This window comes from Choloepus didactylus, chromosome 23 (assembly GCF_015220235.1).
Source record: "Choloepus didactylus isolate mChoDid1 chromosome 23, mChoDid1.pri, whole genome shotgun sequence".
NCBI lineage: Eukaryota > Metazoa > Chordata > Mammalia > Pilosa > Megalonychidae > Choloepus > Choloepus didactylus.
Window position 1 is genome coordinate 20,386,616 of NC_051329.1, and position 14,226 is coordinate 20,400,841.

The window sequence follows — 14,226 nt, forward strand, 5'->3', positions numbered from 1 at the left end:
GCCCGAGGGTTCCCTGTGGGTCTCCCAAAAAGGGTGATCATCTTGCGACAGTTGGCCATGATCTAACTGAAAATTAAGTGAGGCAAGGCTCCTCCTGTGAGCATCCTGGTTGCTTCGGTGACAACCAGTCTCCCAGGAAGGGTGAGAAACAGGCACAGGACCAAAAGGCACCCCAAGAACTGGATGCGCTCTCCCCACACCCAGCCCCATGGATACAGCCCCCAGCAGCAGCTGCTGCTCCCTTCAGGACCCCGCAGCCCTCGCCCCTGGCCATCTGCAGCACCCACGTCCCTTCCCAGTGAGCAGTGTCTTTTATTTACTATCACCTTGGAAGGGTCGAGCAGGCATATGTTGCTAGGGGTTGTTTATTCTTGTTTATAAAATTCATGGCTTCCCCTCGCTTACACACTGTCGGGAAGGGAAGGAGGGAAGGGAAGGATTGGCCCCAAGGCCTCTTGCCGCATGGCTGCCTCAGACGTGCGTACATCTGTTAACTCCGTAGGAGCTGTAGGGGGAAATAAGTTTCACTATAACTCAAGAGCACGCCAGCCGCCACAAGGTGTGAGCGGCAGGCCTCGGACGGGGAGAAAACCCAGCCCCGGCTCTGCGTGGCTGCAGGGCCAGCGGAGCAGGGGGTGGGAACCCTGCCCGCCAGCCACTTTGATCTGGGGAGCAGGAGAGAAGGAACTTGATCTCCAAGCATCCCAGCAGCCACAGAGCGTTATGAAGCCTGTATATATTTCTCCACCTGTAGACCTAGTTGGGAGACAGAGAAAATTGATTCCACGCTGCTGGGGGGAATGTGGAAATCAGCACCACCCTCAGGTGGGCGATTGGCAATGTGTGCTCAAATCCTGGAATGTGCTTCCATAACTCCTACGATTCCATGTCTCAGAATTTCTCAAGAAAACAGACACACAGATGGAGCTGTGAGTTTTTTTCAGTGCTCATTACCAGGAAAAATCGGAAACAAATGTTCAACAATAGGAAGCTAGGTGATGAAATAAATGAAATGTTTAACCATAAGGGACTGTAAAAAAAATGTCATGGAGCCACTGAAAACGATGGTGTTTGTATATTTGTTACTATGGGAGACTGTACGCCATCTATTAAGTGGAAAAAAAAAGGTTATAAGATGGTATGTCTAGAATGATCCAAATTCTGCAAAAGAAATATATGTGTGTGTGTGTATAGCCCATAGGAAGAAATGCAAAGATCCATTCCATATGTTCATAATACTTATCTGTACAGTGGGAGATTACAGGTGGTTTTAATTTCATTTCTGTTTATCTGGATTTTATAATTTTTCTCCAATGATTTTTGGGTTGGATTTAACAACGGCTTACTTGTATAATCAACAGTAGTGAGAAGAGAAGAGAAACCAACGATTGGTTTCCCTCCCTGTAATAAATTGTCCACCTTCCTTGGGCTGGTCGGAGCCAAGATGGGGAGGCTGATACCCCTTCACCTTTCCCAGCCCATGGGGAGGGAGCCCCTACCCACCCCCCAGAGTCTGGCAGCCTGGAGAGGATGCACTGTGTTCATTCCGTCGGGGACAGCTGGCTGCCCGGAGCCCAGTCCCTGTGCAGCCTGAATGTCCATACTTGGCTTCATTGATCCTGGGCCACCAAAGGAGGGAAGGAATACGCTCCCCGACCCACAGAGAGGTCCCCGGGGGATAATTGCTCCAGCTTTTCACCAAACTGTTGAGGATGTTGGCATCCCTCTCTATCCTCTGTCGGTTGCTGTGTCTTTAACTTGTGCAGGGTTTGACATTAGACTTTCATTTGTTATCTAGATTTTCATCCTGGATTATCACCCTAATTTTACCTGGAAAAAGTGGTGCTCCAATGATGAGCCCAAGTCTGAGGCTGTGTCCAGATTCAGCAGGAAGGAGTTTGGTTATCTATTAGTCATCTAGTAGTCACGTCTCCCACAGCCTCCAAGGGAAGTAGTGGGACAGGTGGCCCGTATTTGACATTTCTGGATCCCTAGGACAAAGCGCTCACAGATCTCAAAGGGGTGGGGACTTTGGAATCAGCTGTGGCTTCTGGGCCATCCTTCCAAGCCAGCCTGAAAGCAGCCCTCCCAACCCCGTAGCTCCTCAAGGAAATACACTGGCAGGAGAGGGATTTCTCAGCAGTCTCGAGGTGACATATCAGGGTCATAGATCTTGAGGACCAAATGCTTATAAATCTGACTAATTAATTAGTCAGCCCCGACGAGCTTATACTATAATTCAGAATCTGTAATTATGTTGCACATTAAAACACGCAAAGTTAAGATGAAAGCCAGTGAGGAATGTGACATGTCCCACCCCCACCCCACCTCCAACCTCTCCCTCAAATGTCCATCCCGCCCCCTGCCAGCAAGCCGGTTCTCCTAAGGGCTGTAGTTCCAGAAGCCAACTCCCTGGGGCTGTGGTTTCTCTCCATTCACTAAACCAGGAATGGGTTTGGGCTCCCTGCCCAGAGGTGGCTGCGTTTCATCCAGGCAAACGCTTTGTTTAGAGGCACATTTTTGGGTTTACAGTTTGCAACGCCCTCAGCCAGAGGCCACGCAAAACATGTCTGTAGTTGAACCAAGTTGCATTTATTGTCTTGTTGCAAGGAGGGAGAAGCACTCTATGGGCTTGTGCTGGGTGATTTTGGGGAGGGTTCAAGGAAGCACAGCTTTGCTCTGGGTTGGATGCCATCAGGAAACGAGTAATTCCAAATCCTGTCTAAAAGGAGGGAATAGTGAAGTGAGGCCAAAGCTGTCATTGAATATACTGAAGGGTCAGGCAGGCGTGGCTTCCTGGCCCCCCGTGAGCTTGGGCCACCCACCTTGCCCCCCCACACAGGGTGTGATCAGGCCCCCGGTTTGGGGAGTAACTGAGAGTGCCCATTTTCCATGCCAGGCACTGACTGCGTGACTGCATTTGGTCTCACAGACCCCCTACATGGGAAGAATTGCTTTCCCCATTTTTCAGATTTGGAGATGTTACGTGACTTGTAAGGAGGAAGAGGCCAAGGCTAGATTTGAATTCTAACCTTTCTAAATTGGAACCCAAATCCTTACCACTGCCCTGGGGACCAGAATGGGCTTTGGAAACCCTGGAACCTTCTTGTGGACATTTGCTACGTTTTGGGGACTATCAAATGTAGTCTTGATAGTGATGCCTCTGTTTCCTTTTGGGGATTTACTTTTCTCCATGGGATACAATCTCCAAGGGGGCTTTTTATGTGTTTTACTTAACGCACCAGAAATTATCTTACTGGTTTCCTATTTGGTGTCTGTCTCTCTCAAAATAGGCTGTATCCCAGTGCCAAGAACAGTGATTGGTACACAGCAGGTGTCCAAGGATATTCACTGAATGAATAAATGAAAGGCAGGCATCAGTTCCTTGCCCATCTACCTACTTTCCCTGAATTTTGGGTCTGGTGTGCACTGAGCGAGAACAGGGAGCTGGTGGGAGCTGGTTGTCCTGAAGAGGGCTGCTTTAGTTTCTGCCATCCAAGCCTCCTGAACTGCCTTGGCTTCCATCTGCCCTTCTGCCCTCAGTATCTGCCAGTCAACTCCTTTCCTGCCTTACTGAGGCAGAGCTGGTTTCTGCTGCTTGCCGCTCAAGAACTCTGGCCGAGACCACCCCTGGAGACGGACACTTCCCAACCTTCCAGCTTCAAAGTTTGTGCACCTGCTGGGACCAAGGCACCAGTTATACAGCAAAGAGAGAAGACCGAGGAACTCAGACCACTGCTGTGGATGCAGGGGCAAGGTCACCGTCATTATTAAGATGTTTGGGGGCTTGAAGGAGACACCCACGGTCCTGAATGTAACGTTTCCAGATGCAGTGAAGGAGCTGCACTTGGAGTGGGCACAGATCTTGTTCCGCCTGGGTCTCTGCCTCATCTGGCGAGGAGAGGGGCTCCGGCCCACTGGGACCTGAGCAATGAGCTCAGGAAGTGATGGGAGACCCTACAATTCCTCCAGCCTCCCCCCACGTGGGGACTTCTGGTGGCGGTGGTGTTAAATCCAGCATAGCAATTCTGCTCTTTGCCCAGGCACAACCTCAATCCAACCCTGCATTTGAGCTCAAGGAGGGGTCTCTTGAAGGCTGGTGCAGCTGCTGCTCTGCAGCAGCCCAAGTCACCTCTTCTGGTCTGCCAGGACTTGGGGGAGTCCAGGGCTGTGGGGTCCTCGGCATGTCCTTTCAAATGATGCGGGGCATCATTTGCAAAATGGATGTGACTTTGCCAATTTCTGGTAGAACCCGAGAGGGTTAACGGGACAAGAATAAGAGGCAAATGCAGCAGGCTCTGGAGAAGGGACAGACCAGCCCCTGGGGCTTTGCTCGAGCAGAGCCCTTTGCCGGAAGGCTCTTCCATCCTTTTTCTGCCCGCTCACACCCGGTGAGGGCTCCAGACTGTGGTAGACTCGAATCCCAGCTCTGCCACTTGCCACCTCTGCGACACAGGGTCTTACTATCTCTGAGCCCATTTCCCCAGCCATAAAGTGGCACAAGGCACTGGAGCTACATGACCCCAGTGTGTCCTGACATATTTACTCCTGGGGTGAGTTAACCACTCTGTCTCCCACCAGGTTGTGAGCTCTGTGGGGGTCAGGGATGGCGTCCATCTTGTTCCTGACTGTACCCCGCACCCGGGTCAGCTTGGAGCGTGAATGTCCATTTGTTGGGTGAATGAATGTGAGTCTGATGTCCCAGGTGGTCTGGCTTCCCATGCCACCTCCACCTCCACCTACCAGCTGCCAGCCCCATCTGCGACAACGACAGTAAGCCACCCGGGCCACACAGCCGCCTCCCCAGAGCCCCTGCGAGCTGCTCGCCAACACCCATCTCTGCACAGGGTGACGCTCTCTCCCCTGCACAGGAAGAGGCAGCAGCGCCAGCCTGGGGGGAAAGAAGATGGGGCCCGTGCCTGGTGTGGGGCCCAGAACAGACAAAATGGTCAAGAGGGCAAAGGCACTGTCTTCCCCTGTCTCTTTTTGCCTCCAACTTCAGGCTCCTTCTCCTCCAATGACCTTCTAAAGCCCAGTGTGGGTGAAGGCTCTTCCCAGTCCCCACCTCCAGGGCTCCCCAACATGCAGAGTGCCCAGCACAGACCTCTCCCCAGGGGCAGCAAAGATGGCGGAGGGTAAAGGGGACTTTGGGAGTCACACAGACCCAGGGCTGAAGCCCAGCTTGGCAGCCCTCTAGCTGTGGAATCTCCCGCAAGCGAATTCCCCTCTCTGAACCTCGGTCTCCTCATCTGAAGAATGGGGCCAGTTACACTCCCCCCAGTAATTGTGGCTACTGCCATTGCCATTTGTCGCATGACGCCCCCTTTCCTGTCCTTCCCACTGCTCCCCACCTCCACCCCTTTGGTCTTGTTGCTGCTTCCTCTGCCTTGAATGCATTCCTTACTCACCTCCAAAGGGAAAATCCCCTTCTCCAGGTGAAAATAAAAGAACACATCCCTTTTGACCCCCTTCTCCCTAAACAGATGTGACCCTTCCCTCAACCTCATGGCACTATTTGTCCCATTACTACGATGACGCTTTTTAATGGTCGGCTAATTATGCCCATTTCTCAGATAAGGAGGGTGAGGCCCAGAGAGGTGGCCTAAGCCCCTGCAGCCAGTGAGTGGCTGTGCTGGGCTTTGCACCCACGCATCTGACACTAGAACCCATGTTCTACTACCCTGAGCTGCTTGTGAGATAATCAGGACAGGTATTAATTATTGGGGCTCTTTTACTGATGAGGAAAGACAGGCAGGGAGTCGATGACAGTGGCCCAGAGTCACCTGGCTGCCCTGAGCCACTTCGGGGTGCCAGTTCATGCTCCTGGTGCAAGGTTTGGAGTGTGGCAGCCTCGGCAGCACCTGCGAGCCCAGCAGGACCATGGGATCCAGACCCCCCCAGGACCTGCTGAATCAGGGTCGGCTCTTCAGCAGTTTCCCTGGTGATTCGTGTGTATGTGAGTATTTGGGAAGGGCTGCTCTCAGCTGCATGAGAGAGGATGCTGAGGGGCTTGAGGAGACAGCCAGATAGTTCTGGGGTCGGCCCTGTCAAGGAGTGGGCAGCACTCGTCCACTCGGGCCATCGGCAGGCCTGGTTCTCATTCCAGAGCGGATTGCCAGGGAATGTGGCTGCTGGTTCCTGGGAGGACACAGCACCAGAATGCCATGGTGGAAGGCTGGGGTACAGCCAGGTCTGAGGCAAAGAAGAAAACCCCAAACCTGGGAGGGAGTGAAGCCCAGCAGAACCTCCTAACTAGCAGAGGATTAGAAAAACCAGATAATTCCGGAGAAGATGTTGGTTAAGTCGCTGGAACAAAATAATGATGAGAGTTAAAACAGCCATGAGTTACTGGCGATCCATAGAGGGCCAGGCTCCAAGCTGGGCCTTTTTCAGCCGTTTTTCCAACGTCCATAGCCACCCTGTGTGATGGGTGCTGCCACTTCTACTTTATTGAAGAGAAAACCACAGCTCAGAAAAGCAAGGGGTGAGAGGCAGCTAGTGAGAAGCAGGGTTGGGATTCAAACCCGGTTCTGGGGGCTCCAAGGCCCTTGCTCTCTCTAGCGCCCTCCAGTAAGATCTGTAAGTAGAGCTCAGGCTCCCGAGTCAGACTCACCTTATTAAGCATATGCTCTCAACCAACACTGGCGATTGTGGGTTATTATAACGAGGAAGTGATTTCATTCTGACTCCATGCTCCAAAGGCTGTAGAGAAGTGGGGATCCCGTCTGGGCTGTAATGCAGCCTTTTCTGCACCGCAGTCTAACCTGGAGCATGTGTGGGGGTGGTGGTGGCGGGAATGGGGGGACGCACAGCCAGGAGGCGTGGGGCCGTACCAGCCTGGAAACAGAAGTACTTTGCTGATATGCCTTTCCCCATCAGATGCTTCCCTGTAGGAAGTGCAGAGCCTTCCTTCCACCCTCCTGGATAAATTCCACAGAGACTGCAGATGCTGGAGCTCCGCAGGCTTTCTGTTTACCCTGCTGTGATTACTGGTGGCATCAGAAGGTCCTCTGGAAGCTTGGTCAGAAACTGATGAACCGGATCGTGGGCAACTGTTTTTGAAAACATGCAAGGTGAGTAATAGTAGGAAGACAACTCTCCGGGAGCCTATTCGGTGCCAGGACCTGAGCTGGGTGCATTTTATACATTACCTCATTTGATTCTTAGCACTCTCTGAAGTAGGTATTGTGACTCCCTATTTACACATGAGGAACAGATGCCCAGAGGTGGACTGAGGTTTGCACACACCTCTCCGTGGCTCAAGCCCACATTCTGCTTCTTGGAAAGTTGCCCTGAACTGCTTCCCACAGGTCTCCAGGTGCTCTTTTTAAGAAGTTTCTAGGAGATAAGTCTGAGGCCCAAGGGAGCCCTGGATTTGCACATTAACGAGACTTGGGGAGAGCCCATATCTCTGTACCCTCTCACACACTTTTAGCAGCGTGATATCTGCTAAATTAGAAAAATAAAAAGGACAAAGGCCGGTGGCTTTGCAGCTGTCAGAAACACAGTGGAGACCAGTGTTTCCCAAACTGTGCCCCATTTAAGTGTTCTCAGGCATTTGCAAGTCCTGTCAGCCATTTAAAATTGGGTTTTCATTTAGTGACCATAAAAAAAGCTACATATATTTCCCAGCTATTAAGACAGATTTTGTCTTTGCAGTGATAACTTGTAATTAAAAGCTGAAATTTCACAGAATAAGGCTGTAGTTTTTTGGGTGAGTGCGTCTCATACTTGGAGTCTATCGATGTATTCTGGGAGGTTTGCAGCATTTTTTTCCTTTAGTGGTTGTGATGGTTAGGTTCATGTGTCAACTTGGCCAAATGATGGTGTCCAGGTGTCTGGTCAAGCAAGCACTGGCCTAACCATTACTGCAAGGACATTTGTGGCTGGTTAATGAACCAGAAGGCTGGTTTATTGGATCATCAGTCAGTTGGCTGCAGCTGTGACTAATTACATCAACGAAGGGCATGTCTTCAGCAATGAGAGAATTCAATCACTGGATTTAATCCAAGTAGTTGCAGACTTTTAGGGGAGAGAGGGAGAGGACCTTCAATTCTTCTTTGGCTAGCCAGCATAGCGTTTCCCGAGGAGTTCATCGAACACCTTCATCGGAGTTGCCAGTTTGCTGCCTGCCTTACAGAATTTGGACTCGTGCATCCTGCCCTATGGAATTTGGACTTGTGCATCCCCACAGTTGCGTGAGATACTTTTATAAAATCTACAGATATCTCTTGTTGGTTTTGTTTCCCTAGAGAACCCTACTATGGTGGTATTAAGTGCTTCATTTGTGAAACCCTGGTGCTAAGTTCTCTTTGGTCCTCATGTATTCCAATCGCTGGCAAAGGGCCCCTTGGGCTTTCAAGACTTATTCTGATTGGATTTCAGAGGCCAAGATTCACACTCAGCAACTCAGGTGTTCCCAGGCCAGGGGAGACAGTGGAAACTCACAGGTGGAGGGGAAAGCCCACCAAAGGTAGAGAAAGAGGACCTGGCAGGCCTATGCCAAGTGTAAAACTGGGCCTTGTTCACAAGAATGAGATAGAGGTGCTGGTCCTACAGGGGGAGGACACCAAGTACAATCCTCAGTAAGTGAAAAAAGCCAAATATACTCAAAGATAGCTGCAGAATCTTATTTCATACATTTATGAGTTATCTGGACTTTATTTTCAATAAATATCTACTACTTTTGTCAGTTAATGCTGTGAAAGAGGGACTGCAAAGGTTCACACAAAATTCAGGACAATGGGCGATTCTGGGGAGTGGGTGGGAGGATGGAACCATGATGGTGATTTTTTCCCCCCAACATTCTTATTTTTGTGATAAAACATACATAACGATTTACCATTTTAACCATTTTAAAGTGCTCAATTAGTGGCATTACGTTCATTCACAATGTTGTGTAGCCATCAATATCTAGTTTCAGGACTTTTTCATCGCCTGCAAATAGTCACTACTCATTTTCCCTCTTCCAAACTTGGCAACCATTAATCTGCCGGTTATCTCTATGGATTTGTCTATTCTAGATATTTCATATAAATAGAATCATACAATATGTAATTGTGTCTGGTTTCTCTCACTCATCATAATGTTTCTAATGTTCATCCATGTTGCAGCATGCATCAGTACTTCTTTCCTTTTCATGGCTGAGCAATATTCCACTGCATAGATATACCACACCTTGTCCATCATTCATCAGCTGATGGATATTTCAGTTGTTTCTACTTTTTGACTATTGTAAATACAGTTGCTCTGAACATTTATGTACAAATTTTTGCGTGAACACCTGTTTTTTTAATTATTTTGTATATTACGAGTGGGATTGGCTGGGTCATATAGTAATTCTGTGTTTAAGTTACTGATGAACTGCCAGACTTTTTCACAGTGGCGGAACCATTTTACATTCCCACCAGCTATGTAGAAGAGTTCTATTTCTCCACATTGTTGCCAAACTTACTTTCTATTGTTTTTTAAATTGTGGACATCCTGGTGGGTATGAAACAGTAACTTGTGGTTTTATATGCATTTCTCTAATGACTAATATGTTGAGCTTCTTTTCATTTTGTTGGCTGTTTGGATATCTTCATTAGAGAAATGTCTATTCAAGTCCCATGATGGTGGTTTAAGGTGACTTTAGCTTTATCTGAAATGTGTTACTTCTTAAAGCAAAATTGGAAGCAAATATGACAAATTGTGAATAGCTGCTACTTCTGGCTAGTGAGACAATGGATGTCTCTTATTTGAACGTCTGCATCTTTTCCCACTGTGGAAAACCTATGTGCTTTTTAATCCGCACAGGCCAATCTTGAGCTGTCTCGACATGTGGCCAGAAAGCACTCCTCCTTGGGACAAAAAGCAGAACGCAGACATCATGTGCTGAGGTACAAATTTAATAAAGCCTTTGATCTTATCTTAATCCATAAGTTATGTACGGAAACAAAAAAAACACAACTTTTTAGAGCCATCAAGAGCCATCAAGATGTCAAATACATGGTAATCATGATTTGAACACCAGCTATAAAAGTACAGATTCAGTGTTTTAGATAGTGCAATATTTCCAGATGTTGAGAAGTTAAATGAAATTACAAACTACATTTCCTTGTCAAAAAACAAAAAACAAAAAAACAAATAATAATAATAATAATACATAAAGTTGATATTGGTGCTTATAAACCACCCTCCCCAAACTCCCGGTACAGGGATCGACTTTTTTTGCAGGCTGACAATTATTTAGGCCCCAGCAGGTATGTACAAACTTGCTCAGTGCACTCCCGTGTTAAGAAATCTTCAAAGGAATCAGGCGTTTAAGGACGTCCATGGAATCAGAGGTCGCCAACAAATTTTACATGATAATAATAAAAAGATGCTGTCTATTTAAAGTCCTGGCCATCTTTCCATCACAGTAAAATATAAACATTGTTCTCCAGAAGCTCAGGGGCTCTGCCACATCCAGGCTCAGACCCCGGCTGGACTCTAGGACCCAGCGGACACTCATGAAGCCGGCCATGGGGGCGGGTCCTGCAGCTTTGGTGCCAACATGAGGGTTCCTTGCTCAAGGGGTTTTGCTGCACTGAAGAAAGCTGCAAGCCCTAAGCCGGCTCCACAGAGCAATAGTGGAGGCGGCCACTGGGCCAGGCACACCTGGCTTCTAATCTGTCTTCAATCTTGGGAGTGGGGGTGGTGTACAAAAGGAAGAGGAGGAGGTGGGAGAGGGTGGGTGGCTGTCGACACAGACCACCTAACAAGGCCTTCCGCCTCAATTCCCTGGATTTAGAATAAAGTTTTCATGACATAAGTGAAGAATGAGGGCAGAGCAGCACAATGGATCGGGGAGAGAAAAAGTAAAATAAGAAAACCAGCCCAGAGGATGTGTTTCCTCTGCCTTGCAAGCCTCTGCCCGTGCCAAGGACTCGCCGGCCTGTGCGGAGGACCTGGCTGGTGGCAAGACCCATGTTTCTTGGGATTTTACCATCTGTGGAGTAAAGCCAGTGCCCACCTGGGATATGGTAACTTAGGTGAGTGTTTGTTTCCTCATTAGATAACAAGTGGGGCAAACAAGCAGGGAAAAAGGCAGCTTCCCTTGGGAAGCTGGGTCGTAGCACATTCTGGAAATGGAGCTGCTCCTAAGGGCCAATGGTTTTTCTTCTCCCAAACCGAGGATGCCAATGTGCTTGCACGAGAAGGGGGAGACAGAGCCAGGGAGACTCACTGGAAGCTTAGTTGTAGAGGACTGAAGATCTGAGGAGAGACTGGGGCGAGGGGATGGCAGCTGGGGGCTGCGTGGCTTCCAGGTGGGCACCACATCCTGAGCTCCTGTGCCCGTGGCCTCCCGGCAGGAGCCTGTGCTTCCCTGGGAGCGGAAGGACCAGGCTGGCGGGAAGGAGGCTGCTGTGGACGGGACACAGACAGAGACTGTCGGGTGCATAAAGGCTTGGCCAGGCCTTACCTGAGTGAGGAGTTTTCAGAAACGGAAGGAGAGTACCGTACGCGCAGCAGGCTCTGTGGACTCAAGCCCACGTCATGAAGGCCACTCTGGACCCTTGGGACTCCTGGGGCTGTTTATGCATAGCTCACTCACAAGGCTAAGGAAAGAGAAAGATTCACAAAAAGACCAAACTGTCAGAAAGAGAAGCCCCTCTACAATCACGAGGCCCAGGCTTTAGGCCACTGGAAAGTAAGGAAGAAAGGACCGATGTTGGCAGAATCCGGGGGTTTATTTTCAACAACCCTTTCCCTGCAATTTCACCTGGAGAACTCCGCGTGGAGTCGTTACGTACGTCCGAAGTTCTTGAGGCCACAGGAGAGTCTCACGACTATAGAGAGGGCTGGAGACTGATGTCGCCTGGCATGATGGTTGTGCTCCCAGAGGAAAGCTGCCTCCAGGAGCTGAAGGTCCTTGGCAGCCCAGAAGTGTGTGAGGGCAGGTGGTGGGGCCGGGAGCTAGGAGAGCTCGAAGCCTGTGTTCATGCTGATGGCGTAGCGCAGCTTCTCCCGCAGGACTCTTTTCTTGCTGTAGTTGGGCAGCTTGAGCAGGTTGAAGCAGGTGGAGGAGGTGGGGAGGCGGCCGCCTGGCTCTCGCTTGCGGATGGTGAAGAAGCCTCGGAGGACGCTGCCTAGGGTGTCCCCGGTGTCCTGTGGGCACACCACAGACTCGGGTTGGCAGTGCCAAGGCAGGCACTGGCAGGGTGCGGGGCACCACCCTGGTGTGGCCGAGGCCTGTGTGAGCCCTGTGGCCCGGGGCCCACCCCTGCCCTGAGCCTCCCCCTGCCTGGGCCCTCCTGATGCCCCTGCTCTTCGGGCCCTACACAGGGGAATCTGTATTAAGTAAACTCTTGGAAATGGGGTCTTCTGGTTAGCAGCTAAGGACTGGGTAACTCGTTTCCAAAGATCCAGAATACTGTAAAAATGTCTTAGGTACCAAAACACTTTGGAGCATAACCAGATGTTTTCTCCCTGACCTCACCAGTGCCGTGGCCTGTGGCCGTCTGGTACTTGGGGCAACTTGCCCTCAAGTCAGGAGGCTGAGTATTGTCTAGAGTCACACATAAAGAGGGATCGTGAAAGGCAGCTACGCTCATAGGTCACTGTGTTTTTATGGGGAGAGGGTACACTGACGATGATGGCGATAGTTATTGAGCATGCACTGTGCCTCAGGTATCCACCCTCCTTTATGGATGAGGAAATGGATGTTCAAAGAGGTGGGGCAGCTTACCCAGATGCACACAGCCAGCAGGTAGAGGAACTGGCATTCAAGCCTGCATCTATGCAATTCCTAAGCCCCCGTTCTTTCCCCTCTCCTACGCTGCCTCTTAGATCTGGGGTGCTGGCCAGACTAGCAACCACTAAGAATGCCCCCAGGTACTCTTCCCTGAGGAGGTAAAGAGAAAGGGACCTCTAGTTCAGGCTCCTGAGCAAACCCCCAACCCGCAGGCACCCTCTGCCGGCCGGCCTGCTCTCCTGGCATGTGAACTGTGGAGCCCTCCCACCTGGCTGCTCCTTGCTGTGAGACAGATGGGGCAAAGGCCCTCCACCACTGTGGGCACCACAGGCAACCCCCAAAGGGGAGTCACCGAAAACTGCTGAGGCCAACTCTTTCCCCAGCAGTGGTACCTGGTCATCTGACACTTCGACACAGCGGATGGAGAAAGGAGGCTTGAGGTAGGCGAATCCCAGGAGCGGGGGCCTGGAGCAGCTGGTCACAAACTGCAACACAACACAGGGTCAGAGGGGGGACAGAGGGGGACAGAGCAGGGCTCTCACTCTGGCAGAAACAGGCACCTTACAGTCAGGCTGTGCTCTTTTGCTGTCTCTATTCACTGTATCATTAACAGCTGCTTAACTGGTAGTATGGGGAGACGGGTGCTAGCCCAAGACCTGGGGCTACATCTCACATCTCTCTGAAGGGTGCTGCTCTCTGCAACTGAAACACGTGAAATCCACACCCAGTGGGCACAACTAGTTGTTTGTGGGGCCAAATCAAAGGCTTGTTACTGACAAGTTTAGGAGTTACACAAACTCCTAGAGGGACTGGAGGGAAATCCCCAGCCACCAACACCTTTCCTTAGACAGTGACTATGCTACGGGAGCACAGGAGAGGGGGAAGCTGTGGAGTCCACCTAAGTGTGGCCTGGGAGAAAGGCCTGTGCCCATGAGCTGAGGGCACCCAGAGCTGGGGCACGGGCAGCCCTGGTGTGGTTCACACCACTGACCGCCCTCACTTGCCTTCCAGGCGGTGAAGATCAGCACTTGGCCTCCTGCTCAGCTTTTAAGCCACCAGGGAAGAACACGTGGGCATGTTCCCCTGCGCATCCTCGCCTGCTGGTTTACAGAGTGGACCCTGTGACTGGCTTCTGGGGACCCTCTGAGAGACCAATCTGCTCTCAGTGTGCTGACAAAAGTCAGGCCTCACTGGGTATCCAGTGTGGGCCTGTGGGCAGCCAGCCACACTTGCATTACCTCCCCAGATGAGCTGGCTTGCACCTGGACAGACCTCTGAACAACCTGGAAATCCAAGTGGCAAATGACTAGGAAGGCCTAAGAAACCATTCACTTTCTTTAATTCAACATTAACTGAAAATGCTTTCCCTTTTCTAAGGGATACAGGGACCTGCTACTTATACCAAATTGTGCTCCAAAATTCAATAGCAAGTTGAACGTTTGGGTCTTAAAATAAATATTACCATTTAAACAATGTTATAAGTGGCTGTGAGTCTCCATAGGCCATCAAAG

At 50.3% G+C, this 14,226-nt stretch overlaps 1 protein-coding gene across 4 annotated transcripts in view; it reads right to left on the reverse strand.

Moving 5' to 3' along the window:
* Positions 1 to 9,871: 9,871 nt before the first annotated feature.
* Positions 9,872 to 14,226, reverse strand: part of UBE3B (ubiquitin protein ligase E3B) — a 101,999-nt gene continuing 97,644 nt past the window's right edge. For 3 of the 4 annotated variants that reach the window (XM_037817322.1, XM_037817321.1, XM_037817323.1), the window contains 2 exons: positions 13,108 to 13,200; positions 9,872 to 12,129 (listed from right to left, as the gene is read on the reverse strand). In XM_037817322.1, the coding sequence (XP_037673250.1) occupies positions 11,938 to 12,129; positions 13,108 to 13,200 (285 nt within the window). In that variant the 3' untranslated portion in view covers positions 9,872 to 11,937. The remainder of the gene's footprint in view (positions 12,130 to 13,107; positions 13,201 to 14,226) is intronic. The other variant, XR_005214051.1, reaches the window with a different exon arrangement.